The sequence below is a fragment of the Sminthopsis crassicaudata genome, chromosome 4 (genome assembly GCF_048593235.1).
Source record: "Sminthopsis crassicaudata isolate SCR6 chromosome 4, ASM4859323v1, whole genome shotgun sequence".
NCBI classification, from domain to species: Eukaryota; Metazoa; Chordata; class Mammalia; order Dasyuromorphia; family Dasyuridae; genus Sminthopsis; species Sminthopsis crassicaudata.
This window is the reverse complement of record NC_133620.1, coordinates 275,786,755-275,801,443: the sequence shown is the minus strand read 5'-3', so window position 1 is coordinate 275,801,443 and position 14,689 is coordinate 275,786,755. Positions and strand designations below refer to the sequence as shown.

The 14,689-nt window shown below is 52.8% G+C and overlaps 2 protein-coding genes across 12 annotated transcripts in view; one reads left to right on the top strand and one right to left on the bottom strand.

Annotated features, from left to right (window-relative positions):
- The window catches only part of TJAP1 (tight junction associated protein 1), a 25,315-nt gene extending 15,829 nt beyond the window's left edge, over positions 1 to 9,486 (top strand). For 6 of the 11 annotated variants that reach the window (XM_074310818.1, XM_074310820.1, XM_074310819.1 and 3 more), the window contains 10 exons: positions 1,908 to 2,005; positions 2,328 to 2,374; positions 3,092 to 3,249; positions 4,627 to 4,655; positions 5,235 to 5,396; positions 5,501 to 5,567; positions 5,829 to 5,858; positions 6,738 to 6,845; positions 7,001 to 7,084; positions 7,646 to 9,486. In XM_074310818.1, coding sequence (XP_074166919.1) covers positions 3,130 to 3,249; positions 4,627 to 4,655; positions 5,235 to 5,396; positions 5,501 to 5,567; positions 5,829 to 5,858; positions 6,738 to 6,845; positions 7,001 to 7,084; positions 7,646 to 8,716 — 1,671 coding nt within the window. In that variant the 5' untranslated portion in view covers positions 1,908 to 2,005; positions 2,328 to 2,374; positions 3,092 to 3,129 and the 3' untranslated portion in view covers positions 8,717 to 9,486. The remainder of the gene's footprint in view (positions 1 to 1,907; positions 2,006 to 2,327; positions 2,375 to 3,091; positions 3,250 to 4,626; positions 4,656 to 5,234; positions 5,397 to 5,500; positions 5,568 to 5,828; positions 5,859 to 6,737; positions 6,846 to 7,000; positions 7,085 to 7,645) is intronic. The other 5 variants (XM_074310825.1, XM_074310824.1, XM_074310829.1 and 2 more) reach the window with 3 other exon arrangements.
- LRRC73 (leucine rich repeat containing 73) lies at positions 9,456 to 14,689 on the bottom strand. Its single transcript, XM_074310832.1, has 6 exons — positions 14,273 to 14,689; positions 12,946 to 13,106; positions 12,351 to 12,473; positions 11,849 to 11,949; positions 10,987 to 11,212; positions 9,456 to 10,789 (listed from the first exon to the last, which is right to left on the bottom strand). The coding sequence occupies exons 1-6, from the start codon at positions 14,542 to 14,544 to the stop codon at positions 10,719 to 10,721; spliced, it is 954 nt and encodes a 317-aa protein (XP_074166933.1). The 5' UTR covers positions 14,545 to 14,689; the 3' UTR covers positions 9,456 to 10,718.

Sequence of the window (14,689 nt, the reverse complement as noted above, 5' to 3'; positions counted from 1 at the left end):
TGATCTGCCTGATAATTGGTCTTCCCTCCTTTTATTCTATGGCAATAGGTTACCCCTCCCCATATGATCCCTGTATACCTTGTATACCAAGTCTCCTTTCTGCCATTTAGAAGTATTTTGAAAAGAACAAGTGGCTTCCATGCTGATTTCTCAGTATGAATTTTCCACTGACCATCATGGTTTATTCTTAATCACTTGAGCTAGTCTTAACTTAGGGTGGGAAGGGGGAAATGTTTGGTCAAGGTCCTTTGGATTTTTAGCAGCTGAGAAAAGCTGAGCCAGAGGATGTGGATGTAACCAGAGCCAAGGGCCATAGGGCTTGGAATGGGGCAGATCTGCTTACAGGTAGGGTTACCAGACACCTGAGAGAGAGAGTCTGAGACAGCAAGCTCATCCTCCCTCCCTCTGTTCATACCAATAGCCTGGTGCCATGGAAGAGAGGTGGGGGGAAAAGTTTGTATTGTAGGGAGGAGAGAATTCATAGACCCTGGGGGTGAAGGGTACATGAAGGGACCTGCAGGGAGGAAGTCATTCTTTGGAAGCTGGGGGTGGAGTGACTAGGGAAAAGGGGTGGGCATTTGGCTTCTCTTTCAGAGATGTAGACTGGCAGGACATGTTCCCCGTCCTCCCCACAGGGTTAAGGTGCTGCCCCTTCTTTCTCTTTTCTCTTGTCCTGTGCCACTAGCAGATTCCCTGATGATTGCCCGTGGGCAGTGATAGTGTTGGGGCTGTTCCCTGTGTTCCTCCCCTTGCTGCTTCCTGCCCTGCTGGGCAGTCACTCCTTTAAATCTGCAGCCTTATGGTCTCTCTAGATCCCTTTCCCCAGACCTCCTCTTGAGGGCTATCTCTGGGGGAGCAGGGCAGGGGTAGCTTGTTTGCTCTCCCTTGTTTGCTCCATTCTTGAGGAATGTGTTCTGTCCTTGTGGGCCTGCCCAGCATTCCTGCAGAGCGAGTCAGTCAGCACACTGCCTGTGCCCTGTGGGGGCATGCTTCTGGCCCGACCCTGGAGCTCCCAGGTTGTGGCTCGAACCCCCAGGCCCAGACCCAGGTCCCCTGGGCCCCACCCTACCCAGGCCTCTCCCTCATCCTCCCTTCACCCCTCCTGCACGCTTCTTGCCCTGGGCCCTGCAGGAATGCTTTGAGAGCAAGCACAGTGCCGAGTCACAGCCAGAGCATGTCCTGACAGCAGAAACACGTGCTCCTTCCTGCTGGGCTCCCCCCAGCCCCAGCTCCATGACGGGGAGGGGAGCTTGTTTTTTATACCAAAGAGGCCAGTTGAGGTTAGTGCCTCCCCTGACTCTAGGAAGGTATTGACTGCCCCCATGCTGTAGCTGTGTTCACTGCAAGTTATAGAACCCTTGTGCCTAAGGAATAGGATTTGGGAGTAGAGGAAGATGGGAAAGGAAAGGTCCTCTCCTGGATCTTTCATTATTCTTTCTGAAGGACATTTAAACTTCCCTTTGGAGTGAGTGTGCCCACAGAAACAAGTGGGATAGCCGTTGGGGACCATCGGTGTTGTCTGCTTGTGTCCTCTCCATCATTTGGGTACTCTTTATATTTCTCTCTTTTTTTCCTGCGAGATTTCAAAGCCCTGAGAAGGAAGTGGCAGATAGGGAGAGGGGAAGCCATGTGACAAGTTGAGATCCCTTTGTTTTGCCCCTGAGATTCCTGGTCTGGGACGTTTCCTTTAGAATTCCAGAGAGGAGGATTGGAACTAGAGTTCTCATGATTCAGTAAGACTTGCTTCTCTTCATACATACCCTTTCCATTCCCTCCTGGTGGCAGTCTTTTCTCTAGTTCTCTTTAGTACATCTTCTTGGCCCTGGGGACTGAGATAGGCAGTGACAGTCCTGACAGATAGGTGGCTGATACCCGGTTTCTCCTTTCTTCCTCTTCTTGGATTTCAGGAACTGTCAGCCAAAGGAGCTGGAGGGGCCTCAGAATGAGGAGAGCCAAGGGCTGACTCCGGGACGGCAGAACGGAGCGAGCTGCTGACAAATAGACGGTATGTCTCTGTGGAAGTCTAAAACAGCGGGCCTTTTTGAGGGGAGACTTGGACCAAGCTAAACATTGGGAAATTTTAGATAGGAGGTGTTGGACCATGAGAACTGTGATAAACAGATGGTGTGGATTTTCTATACCCTAAAACTTTGGGGATCCTGGAGCTCTTTTGGCTGCATAGTTCCCCCAAACTCTCAAGGGAAGGGTAGTTGTGACAGAAGCTCTCCAGTGTGTTAGCCAAGACTTATTCTCTGTTTGGGGTGGGGAGGAATTTTGTAGAGGAGCCTACATTCAGGGACTTCTCAAATTCCTATTCTTCCTGCCAGAATGCCTGAGTGAATCTCCTTGGTGAGGCCCCAGTCTGAACCCATAGGTGAGTTGTATTTTTTATAGAAAATATTTTTCTTATTCATGAGGAGCTTAAAAAAGGAAGAAAAAAGAATGTGCATCCACACATTTCTATCCACATATCCTACCCCAGCTGGTTTGATGATCCAAACCCCCAGTTATGGTTTGGGACTTTTTTTTGGGGGGGGATGTGCTTCTTCCTTAGCAACTACATACCAGGACACTGTAATAGTCCCTGTAATCAGCATCCATGTTCTACTAACTTCTACTAGCTTGGTATTTGCTGAGATAATAATAATAACAACTAATAGCTAGCATTTACTTAGTACTTTAAAGTTTGTAAAACCTTTTACATGTGTTGTCTCAGTAGATCATCACAAACCTACTGTTTGGTAGGTGCTATTATTATCCCCATTTTACAGATGAAAAAATTGAGGCTGAGAGAGGTTAATTAACTTGTCCAAGATTATATAGCAGCTAAGTGCCTAAGTCTTGATCTGGACTCAGATTTTCTTGACCTTAGCAATCTTTCCCCACCCTCCTTATTTCTGGGAGCCAGGCAATCTTATCTTCTCTGCCAGAAACCCTTCCTAAAGAACCATCTCAGTAACAAGGTATGGGGGTGGTTGGGAGTGGTCTTGAGTCTCCACCACTTTTTCCATGAAAAGCTTACATCCCCATTTGTCTTTTTCAGGCAGTAGTAGAGCACTTCTCTGTCTTCCTTTTTTGTTTCCCACCTTAGCTCCCTCCAGAAGGTTAAGGAGTTTTACCTCTCCCAGGATGAGCAGCACAGCCCCCTCTAAGAAGCCATACCGAAAGGCACCTCCCCAGCACCGGGAGCTGCGGCCTGAGCTGCCTGCTCCATGGGCTCAGCAGGAGGTCAGCATAATTGAATGCCAGGTAACCTAGTGCCAGTGGGCATTGTCAGGCATAAAATCCGGGCAGTCAGCCAGCCCTGCCACTGCCTTGACTTCTCTTGGTCTGACTGAGAAAGAAGAAGTAGGAATCGGGAGACTGGAGCGGCATGGAGTGGGTGATGGTGATGGTGATGCATCTGGGTGCGCTCTGCACCTGTCCAGGTTGCTTCTGGTATTCAAGCAGCCCAAGAGTGAGGCTTACCTGAGGGAATTCTGAAGGAAGGTGTCCCCACACCGTCATTCCTCAGGGGAGGCAAAAGGGCCGCAAGGCACACAGAGTTCTAGGTTCCTGGAGTGAGAAAAGATATTGTTTTTAGCTTGACCAAAAGTGATATCAAAGGAGTTACCTTAGAAGACTATGGCTTGGAGGTGGTATCACCACTTTAGGAGAGAGTCAGAGCCTAATCTCAGTGGTGTATGTATTCCTCCTAAAGAATTGCTCAATATATCCCCTTTTAGAAATGATGATGTACTTTGAACAGAATGGTAATGTAAATTTCAATGCAAAGAATCATCATAGCCATGAGGATAAATGTTGTAGGAGTATTTAATTCTATCCATATCTCAAATTAAAAATAAAGTGATCCTACTAAAAGGAATACTTTCAAGATGGTTGGTGCATATTGAAGTGTGTTTCTATTAAGGATTGGGTGTTTAGAGATGGAATGAACAGTTAAGTTCTAAATATTTTTGTTTCCCCACAATATTTTTGCCTCAGAGTTCAACACCCCACCCCACTCCTTCCTCCCCTCTGTGCTGAACAATCTCAGAGGCTTCCTCTTCTCCAAGGACTTAACCGCCTTTCACTCTTCATTGAATAAAGGAAATTCCCTCCATCATGAACTGACACCTTTCCTCCTTTTCCCTGTTCACTCTCACCTCTGCTTAGGACCCAAATTTAGAGCCACCCTGGTAGAGCCACACTGGTTTGGGGGAAGAGGCATGTCAGTTCCTTCTCTTGAGTCTTATGTAAAATTGGGGGGAGGGAGGAATCAGGGCACTTTCTCAGTGTCACCTTTGCTCCAGTCACCAACGATATTTGCTTCTTCCCCTTCATCAGGGTAACAGCTGGCCTAGAGCACACTTGCACTGATTGTATGGAGGCCTAGGGAGTGGGAAACATCTTTATGGAGGGTTGGGTGAAGGCATTCTGAACTCAGTCTGTCAGGCAGGGTCTCTGTGTGACTGGCGTTAGAGGGATAACAAGGATGGAGAAGTTTGTGCTGCCATCTCCTTGTGGTCAGAGCAGGGGGGTAACCTGGGCCTTCTTGGCTGGCCATGTTAAGGTTAGGATAGGGGGTAGGATGAGCCAGGAGCAGGTTCAGAGCTGAGCCTTTGGCCTCTTTTCTTTTGTGCACAGGAGTCCCTGACAGACTCGGAGAGGATGAAGTAAGTGCTGCCTTCAAGCCCCTCCTCCTGATTCTTTGTCTGCCCCCTTAACCTTTTCATTTTTGTGTCTCTAGTATTTTGAACATCAGAGGCATCTGATTATTTTAATTGAATTGTTTCCCACCAGCCCCCCGTTGCCCCACCTTTTGTTTTGGAGAGAGATGGAAGTTTCATCTCATCATTTTTGTCTCCTCTGACCGTGGGAAGGACAGTGCTGGGCAGAGGGAGGTGGCCTAGGCCTCTCCGGCCAGGTGCGAGAGCCTCTGGGTACCTATGCCGAATGGTTAAGGGAATAATAGAGAAGACCACACCCAGAGGCCTGATTAGTCTGGATGGGAGCCAGAGACCCCTCTACCTTCTCATCTCTTTTTCTTCTCATTTTGGCTTTGCCCATCCCCCTTTCTCAGCCAAGTTTTTAGGCCTCTGCTCATACATCGCCTCATCCCTGGCAGAGGGGAGCAGCGGTTTGGCTGAGGATTCCTTCTGCAGCAGAGTCAAGTGTAGGCTTTAGGCCTCAGGCTCTTGCTCCTCTTCTCTGCTGCCTCTTCTGATCCCTGGCACTCGCCTTTCCCCGTCCAGGCTCCTGCAGCAGGAGAACGAGGAGCTGCGGCGGCGTCTGGCCTCTGCTACCAGTCGCACAGAAGCCCTGGAGCGGGAGCTGGAAATTGGGCAGGACTACCTGGAGCTAGAGCTGGGCCAGAGCCGGGAAGAACTGGACAAGTTCAAAGACAAGTTCCGACGGTGAGAGTGGAGCTGGGGGATGCACTGGGCAAGGAATGGGGGCGGGCAGATGGTGCTGTGGCCCTGCTTGCTGGGAACTAGCCCGTCTGTTTTCGTGTCTGTAGGTTACAGAACAGCTACACCGCATCACAGAGGAATAACCAGGAGCTGGAAGACAAGTTGCACACACTGGTAACTGGCCACGGAGTACCTCCAGGGCACCGAGTCCACCAGAGGGCAGAGTGCGCTAGGGCCTCCAGGGAGATCTCTGTACTCTCAGGGACTTGGGAACAGGGAGGGGGGAGGGCAGGAGCCAGGGGCGCAGAGGGGGAAGGGGGGAACCACAGTGTGTTGTCTGAGTCAAGACTGTCTTAATGCTCACGGCTATTTCTCTTTTCTCCTCGTCTTCCCTTCCCCCATGCCGCCACTGCTGCTGCTGCGCTCTCCTCTCAGGCCTCTCTTAGCCACAGCTGGATTTTTGCAGTTGCGTCTGAGTTTGTTTTTTCTCTCTTGTATCTTGGCCTTGCCCTGGGACCCTGCATAATTAACCCTACCCTTTGCTCCATCACTAGTGCCCTATTCTGTTCCTCCTCTTTATCCCTGTTCCAGGCCCTGTCCTCTTCCTAGAACAGTGGCCATGAGTGCCCTCTTCTCCCAGGAGCTATGGAGGGTCAGGGAAACTTGTAGGTGGCTCTTGGGGTACCATTTTATGCGGGTGTTGGACAGTGTCCTCCCTGCTACATTCAACAGAGATGACTAAGTGGCTTCTCCCTCAGAGGGACTGGAGTATTGAGGGGTACCCTGAATATGTGTCCCTCTTATTTCCCTCTCTTGGAATTGCTGTAAATCTTGCCAATGCTACAGAAATACCAAGTTACCTCTCAGGGCCACCTTTGCCACTTGCTCCCCCCCATGTCCTCCCTCTCCATTCCTGGGCACAATGCATCCTATTGGTTCAGTAGAGCCTGTGTTTGCAAGGTTCCTGACTCTGAACAGGTGATGTCAACTGCTCTAATTCCCTTTGTCCCTTCCTGTTCAATCCCACACCCTGAATTTATGCCCATGAGGAGCCCTTTGAGTTGCACAGAGATATAGCAGCCCACAAACACTTCTATCACTCTTTTCTGTGGATGGTGATAGATAGTCCATGCCCCTTCCTATCCCTGTCCCTACCATTTAGCCAAACTAGAGAAAAAAAAGAGAGGCCCCTGGTTCCCTTTGTCTTTACATCCGTCCATCTGTCTGTGTTGTCTACCTTAGCTGTCCCAGCTCCTGTGGCTATCCCATATTTGTTGGGGGGAGGGAAAATGATTTGAGGTGGCAGTAAGTACTAGGCTAAGGATACTTAATCTCTTACTTTAGATTAAGAAAGCTGAGATGGACCGGAAAACCCTGGACTGGGAAATCGTGGAGCTGACCAACAAGCTCTTGGATGCTAAGACTACCATTAACAAGCTAGAGGAACTCAATGTAGGTTCCTTTTGGGCACATGTGCTTTTTTCCCCATGGCTAGTGGAGTGGGGGGCATGGATTCTGGCTGTCACAATCCAATGCCTGTGGGAAAGGGACTCCCTTCCTCCTCCTTGTAAGCAGGGTGGGCACCGATCGTAATATCATTCCTCCAGGAGCGCTACCGGCAAGACTGTAACCTGGCTGTACAGCTGCTCAAGTGCAATAAGTCCCATTTCAGAAACCATAAGTTTGCTGATGTAAGTATCACCGACTCTTACTTTCACCAGCTTCTTCTCTGATTCTGACTTGTACTTCTACTTGCCTTTTCTTCCCCACCTCCCTTTTTTGCCTATCTCTTCTTTATAATTCTGTTGATTCTCTCTGCTGTTCTCTGCTGTCATTGTCCTTCTCCAGGGAATGAGAATGGGAGTAAGGGATCTGTTAACATTTCATGAGTAGAGGCCAAGGGGGTGCAGCAGGGGGAGGATCAAACTTCTCATCCCTGAGCAAGGAGGAGGGAGGGGGATGTGGAGAGAGCTGTTAGGGACAAAGGCTTGGAGTGCTGACACAAGGTAAGAAGGGTTCCTCCAACTAAGTACCAATTCCTGAAAACTGCCCTCTAGGCTAAAAGTATGAGGTATGTAAGCAAGCAGGGTAAGATGCTGAGGGGATCACTGCTGACTCCTTAAGCTCGTTCCTGGATCTAGGAGGGCACACCCCCATCTAGGGACGGAAACATCACCCAGGGTTAGGAGGAGTGGATTTATGTTCCAGTAGTCTTAAGTTGTTCCACTCCTGTCTGTATTTCTCCTGTGTAGCTGCCCTATGAACTTCAGGACATGGTTAGCAAGCACTTGCACAGCACACAGGATGCCCCTGGCCCTAGCCCCGCTCCTAGCCTGGCCCCGGGAGCTGTGGTGCCCACCTCCGTCATTGCTCGAGTACTGGAAAAACCAGAGTCACTCCTGCTCAACTCTGCCCAGTCTGGCAGTGCCGGACACCCTGTAGCTGAGGATGTCTTTGTGCATGTGGATATGAGTGAGGGGGTCCCCGGCAATCCTGCCAGCCCTACAGCTCCGAGGAGTCCCACCTCCCAAGCCAATGGGGAGTGCTGCCCAGCAGACAGTGCTCGGGGCTCATCGGAGGAAGAGCTGCCCTGTGAGAAGCTGAGCCCTTACCCAACTCCTCCACCTCCCCACCCATTGTACCCGGGCCGAAAAGTGATTGAGTTCTCTGAGGACAAGGTGCGGATTCCCAGGAACAGCCCTCTGCCCAACTGTACCTATGCCACTCGACAGGCCATCTCTCTGAGTCTTGTGGAGGAGGGATCCGATCGGGCCCGACTCAGCCCTGGCAGCCCTGCCTCCACCCAAGCCTCCCCTCGACCACTTGCCAGTCCACCCTCTGCACCCAGTGCTGTGGCCAGTTCTGCCAGCTCTGAGGAAGATTTGCTGTTGGCTAGCTGGCAGCGAGCATTTGTGGATCGGGCACCTCCACCTGCCCCTCTGACCCAGCGTACAGGCTTTGGGCGTGATGTGCTTCCAGATTTGCGCAGTTTTGCTGGCAACACCTCTGATGATAATGAGGACACTGACCCTGTGCCCTCCTCTCCAGTTGGTGAGGGGTGTCGACTGTTGTCTTTTCCTAGCCCACCCCCGTCCAGGGATGATGATGAGTTAAATCTAAATCTGCCCTTGAGCCCTGCAGAGGAGCGCCAGAAACTGCTTCCTGAAGAGGGAGAGGAAGGGTCAGGCACTCCTCTTGGAGAAGGCAAGGTTCGACTGACCTCCCACCGTCCCCAGAGAAGCCCCAAGCGGATGGGTGTGCACCATTTACACCGAAAGGACAGCCTGACCCAGGCCCAGGAACAGGGCAACTTGCTTAACTAGGGCTTTAATCACCCTTTCTCTCTGCTAACAAACATGGTCCCTCTTCCCCTGCCCCCCAAACACACTACCAGGTTGTTACTGCATGGGGGGATTCTGAGGCATCTCACTCACTCTAAACTCAGGTTCCCCACCCCTTTGCTCCTTGGACCAGCAAGTTCAAGCCATTGAAAACAGAGATCTTGACCTTCCTTGGTTGAAGCATTGAATCAGTCCCTTCACTCAACTTGAGCTTGGCCATTTCTAAAACTGGGACCCCAAACATCTGTCCACATATGCCCCTTTATTAGGCCCTTACTGATCGTGCTGAGCAGAGACCATTATTTTTTCCCACACCTGGACCATCCCATGTTTTTGGTCTACACTGGGTGTTTGAGTAGGGGAGGGGAGGGGAAGGTCCTGTCAGTATTTGACCCAAGTCTACTTCTCATGGGAGTTTATTTTGGGAGAAGGGGCTGTTTTTGAACCTCAAGTTTTTTCGGTTGCCTGAAACCCTTTAAGCCGTGATGGCAAGGAAGCTATATAGCTGCTGCAGGTCCTTCCAGTATAGTTGGCCCTATGGGGTTGCGAGAGTGAAAGGAGGATGGCTTAGGGCTTTCTGTCTCCTCCTTGGGGACAGTAGGGTAGAGAGAAATCTGCCTGGGCTGACCCTAGACCTAGGGAAGACTATAGATGTCCCTCCCCTCCTTTGGCTCTAGACTGTTACTCTCAGCTTTGGGAAGTTTTCACATTGATGAGTCTATTTTAAAATCAGAAATAAACTATTTTATCGGTAGTTTTGTGTCATCTGTTCTACTTGACCCTTCAAACTTTGCTGCCCGGTAATTCCTCCAGAACAAAGGTGCCTCTGAAGATGCCCCACATCACATGCCCTGATAGCAGACATGATTCTTGGACCTCCCCCTCCCCCTTGGGATGTAAACTTAGCTCTTGCCTAAGGTTTCCTCCATCTTTGCATCTCTAGTATAGTGCAAGAGAGATCCAACAGAGGACCCTAACACTGAGTTATTCTTGTCCCCCTTCCTGATCATGATGATTTCCTGACCTGGGATACGGGGCTATCCTAGTCTGGAAGCTGCCCAAGCTTCAGCACTAGGTTGGTTGGATCATTTGTTAGTGAGTGGCTATTGTGACCTTTTGCCTCTAAGACACCCTACGGTCAGCAGCAAGGCCCTCGCCCATCCTTCAGTAGTGGGTGGGCTTGTACTAGGTGACCTCTAGGCATGGTCCTTGGGCTACATGGAGAGAGCGGTCGGCACCCCGTGGGAGGAAGCACTGGAGGGAGGACAAGAGAAGTCCTGATGCCAGTGGGGAGCAGAAAGCTCGAGCTGGGAGGAAGCTCGGACGGCCTGAGCCCTTCACAGTTGAAACTGCCTGGTCCACCAGGGTCACGGAGGCAGAAGGCGGCTTTTGGCTAAGGTGACGATTGACTACTGCGATCCTGGGTGAGTTAGCTTCTTATTAGCTTTATGAGTTAACAGCACTACCTGCCCACAGCATGGTGAAGATTAAATGCGTGTGAAAGCTTTGTGACTCCGGGGCTGCAGAAGTGGGACCTGAAACGATGAAAGGGGAGGGAGGCCCAGAGCCTGTGCTGGGGGCATAACTGCCCCTAGTGGTGGCCACATCTGGCTTCTCCAGTAGCCCTTGGGCCGCAGGCAGCGCCTGTGGGCAGCTATGTCATCATTGCCCCTCCTGAGCCCTCTGAGCCCTCTCCCACCCACCCCAGTGACCACAGCCACACACCAGGTTGTGGAGTTTATAAAATCTACCGAGCCAGCGGGCTTCGGCCGTTGCTGCTAATGCAGCCGGGGCCCTGCCTGGGGAACAAGTGCTGCCCGGCCGTTTAGTCAGTGGCAGCTGCCAGAGCCACCCCTGCCCGCCCGAGGGACTGCCCGAGCCCCAAGCACCACCCCCTAGAGACCCTCGGGCTTTGCCCGGCTCACAACGGGAGGACATTCTGAGGCCCCGGAGGCTAGGGGGTGGGCAGGTGAAATGGCAGGATTCACATCTCGGTCTCAGCCAACAGACTGTCTCCCAGCCCGGATGTCATCAGCACCATCTGGGAACCGGGATCTGCAGAAAGAATTAAGAAAACAAAGGTTATCGAGACTTTAGAATCGGGGGCAGGAAGGCCATATCTAGTCTGGGGCGAGTCGTCCCTCAGCTTGCCATGTACAGAGTGGTCCAAGAAGGAAGGGTCTGAGAATCTCAGTGTCTGTTTCTTGCTCTTGACTCTCCCCATCCCTGCGGTTCCAAGTTTTGGCCCTTACCGCTGGGGCAGATCCAGGATCCGCCCCTCTGGCGAGCACTGAGTTCCCCATCTCGCTCCCTGTCCTGGAGCCGGCCATTGTCTCCCCCTGCAGCTGCCTCCTCCTCCTCCTCGCCCTCCGAGAGCAGGTCACAAATCTGCTGTTGCAGCTCTGGGCTGATGCTGTTCTCAGTTAACACCAGGCTCCGCAAAGCTGTGGGATAGTTCTCCACCATGTCCAGCAGGGTCTGGGGGCGATTTGTGGGAGGAGGACTTGTGAGGTACACAGACAACAGTCCCCGCCATCTCTAGCATGGGTCTCAATCCCTGCAGCACACGGAACTAACGACTCCCCAGCCCTCACCCAAGCCTGGCACTCTGCGGACCTCCTATGTCTCCTCGCCCAGAGCAAGCCAGACTGATTTCTGCACTGCAGGGAGAAGGGCACCAAAGTCATATCAAGAAAACACAATTCACAAAGTGGGGAGGACGGTTTTAGACAGGAAAGGAGGGCCCTGGAGTTTGGCAGCTTCTAGCAGTGGGCTTTGTTTTGGGCACTCATGAGATACTGGGTTGGGAGAAGGATCTGTGTGATTCAATGAAGAGGGTCCAGGAGTGTCAGTGTGACCTTGGACAAGCTTTCCCTGCCCTCTCTGAGCACAAATTTCCTCAATTAGAATACTAGGGAGGTAAGACTAGGAAATCTCCAAGGTTCCGGGCTGTAAATCCTATCATTTAACTCAGTGTTTTTCTTATCCCCTCCAGAGGCACAGGGAAGACAGGGGAAATACACATTCTCTAGGCTTTTCATTCCCCTGGCACCCAGCAGAGCGTTCTGCACATGGTGGGCTGAATCTATGTGGCTGGCTTCCTGGGCTCCTCACCTGGGCTGACTGGTTGGTAAGCCCAGTCCCCTCCAAATCCAGGACCTCGAGGGTGCGGCTGGAGGCCACAGCCACAGCCAACATCCCTGCCACATGGTCACCTGGAGGGAGATAGCCAAGGAGAACTTATTGCCCCCTCCCATCCCTCAGCATCACCCATTGCCCTAGCAACCACCGGATGCCCCACCTTCCCTGCGGAGGGAAGCTAGTGATTGGTTGGGTCATCAGGAGAAGATAGCTATGATTGGTCAGTAGTTGCCAGCAGAGGCTGGTGGATGTATGGAGTACAGTGATATTGGGGGGAAGGGAGAGAAAAGATAGTGTTTAGAGAACTGTGGCTCTTTGAATATCCCCCACTTGCACAGCATCCAGGACCTTACAATATTCTAGGATTGCCAAAGCAAAGCAAAGGTTGATCAGGAAATTTGAGAAGCAGCATCGTCTGCCCCCATGCTCAAACTTTGCATTCCAAGTTCTAGTTGGGGGTTTCCTGAGGACTCACCCAGGGGGTTGTAGTCCAGATTGAGGACTCGGACCTGGGAGCTGTGGGCCACGGCGATGGCAAGTCTGCTCCAGCCCTTGGGAGTGATTCCAGGGTTGGCACTCAGGGTCAGCTCCTTAAGGCCTGGTAGGGGGGAGAAGCCGGCGGTGCTGAGTTTTGGGCCACCTGGGCCCGTTCTCCAGGCTGCTCAGAGACCTGATGAAAGCCCCTGCTGCTCCAACCAGATGTGAGACCTTACTCCACTTCCTCCTCTCCCAGCCCCACCAAAACCCCCAGCCCAGCTGCTCTTCTACCCAGATGTGGAGCATGATCCTGATTCATTCTTTACCTCCCTAGTTCATATTTGTCATACTTGGGGCATTTCCAAAAATCCCTCCCCTCCGGAGTCCAAGAATGACTTCAGACATTCCACCTCCCTAAAATGCATTAGGCTCTGTAATTCCTACTCCACCCCTTAAGCAGGATAACCTCCCACCTTTGGAAGTGGAACCCCCAAAACTGCTGGAAAAGGAGACAAGTCAGCTTCAGGAGAACACAGAAATTCCCACCTAATGCCCTTGCCCTTGCTCACGACCCTCTGCGCTACCCTGCTCACCTGACTTAGCCCCATCAGGGGGCAGGAGACCACAGATGAGGTTGATGGCTTCATCCCCCAGCATGCAGTCCCCCAAGTCTAGGGCCACGAGGGCAGGGTGCAGGGCCAGGGCAGGGTTGAGCAGGGCCAGTCCCGCATCTGTCAGGGGGCTCCCATGCAGGCTGGGAGTGGGAGAAGAGTGGGGAGGCGGTCGTTGCTATCAAGCGCCAGCCTCTACACAGAGTGGTCTTGCTTTCTGCATGCTGGGGCAGTGGCCCTGTGTAAATGGTCATGTGGTAGGGCAGGCGGGGGTGCAGGGAGGAAGGGGAAGAAAATCACATCCGGCTAGCCAAAGTATCAGAGGGGCCTGGGAGATTGTGAGGTCAAAGTGGAAGTGGGTTCAGGTCTTTATGGGGGAGGGTGGAGAGCTGTGGAAGGAGGGAGTTTTGGGAGAAAGCTCAATCTGACAGGACTGAAGGTGGAGGATTGGTGGAGTGGAAGGCTGGGGGGGGGGGAAGTTGGTCTGACATGCTGCGTCAGGGGAATTAAAAGGGGAAAGCCAGAATGCCCTAAGATGGGAGGTCTGGGGGTCTGGTTAGAATGTAGGGCAGAGTAGGGAAAGGAAAACCCCATTCGGGATTGGGAATTAGGTTTTCATTTTGAGAAGAGCATTAGGAGGTGCTACAGCTGGGAGGTGGGGTGGGGGTGGGGTGAGTAGTTTGAGCTGAAATTATGGGAAATAAAAATTAGACTTTAAGTAGGAAGTTAGGGAGAAACTGCCCTAAAAAGGAGGCTCAGCAGGGCACTTAGATGGGGCAGACCTTGGCCTCCAGGGGGAGATGACACGAGAGCCCCTCAGAGAGGCTCGTGAAAGGCGCATTCCACCCTGGAGAATTGGATGGCGGACGCTTAGGAAGTGAGGGTGGGGATGAGTTTGCAGAGTTCACGAGACTCCGAGCTAGAAAGAACCTGAAGGGGTCAATCTAAGTCTTGCAGTTCAGTTTATAAATGAAAGTGAAGCTCAGTAGACGGGACTTGCCAAGGTCACTGAGGTATTGTTAAATGGGAGTGTAAGGGGGTGGGGGAAGACATTAGAGGGTGTCTCTGGGAGGGGAGAAGGGGACAAGAACTGACAAGGTGTGTGAGGTTGGGGGTCTCCCCTGCGTGGAGGGCTGCAGGACTAGGTTGGGGGGTCTCATCCACGGAAGGGCTGAATCTGTATGCCTTACGTCGGAGGGGGCCTGGGAGTCCCAAAGGGAGCAATGGCCCAGGAGAGCCGGGTTGAGGTACCGGGAGGGGCCCCCCTGCCCAACCCATCCCCTTCCCCAGCCCGCTCCTGGCAACTCACAAGAGGGACTGGACGGAGCGGTTGACCCTGAGGGCCTCGGCCAGCTGCTTGACGCGCCCGGGACTGGACACGACGCCCAGATTGAGGTTCAGCTGCGCCAGGGACGAGGCTCCGGCCAGGGCGCGGCAGATGCGGGCGAAGTCACGGTCGCAGAGGCGGCAGCCACGCAGGGACAGCAGGCGCACGGCGTTGTCCCGCAGGCCGCGACAGATGTCCCGCACCTCGGCGCTCGACAGCGGCTCCCCGGAGATCTGGATGGAGCTGGGCAGCATCGTGGCCGCCGCGGGGCCAGGCCGCTGGGGGCGCCGGGGGCGAGGAGCCGGGCACCCGGCTGTGCGTGGAGGCGCGCGGCGGGTAGGGCGCTCCGTGCCTGCGGGCCCCAGCCCGCGCTCCGCTGCCGGCTAGAGGCGGCGGGGC

Coding starts and splice junctions, on each gene's coding strand:
- LRRC73 (XM_074310832.1), bottom strand. CDS start 14,544: ATGCTGCCCAGCTCCATCCAGATCTCCGGGGAGCCGCTGTCGAGCGCC. Junction 11,213..11,848: donor TTACCAACCAGTCAGCCCAG/GTGAGGAGCCCA, acceptor AATCGCCCCCAG/ACCCTGCTGGACATGGTGGA. Junction 10,790..10,986: donor ATCCTGGATCTGCCCCAGCG/GTAAGGGCCAAA, acceptor TTCTTTCTGCAG/ATCCCGGTTCCCAGATGGTG.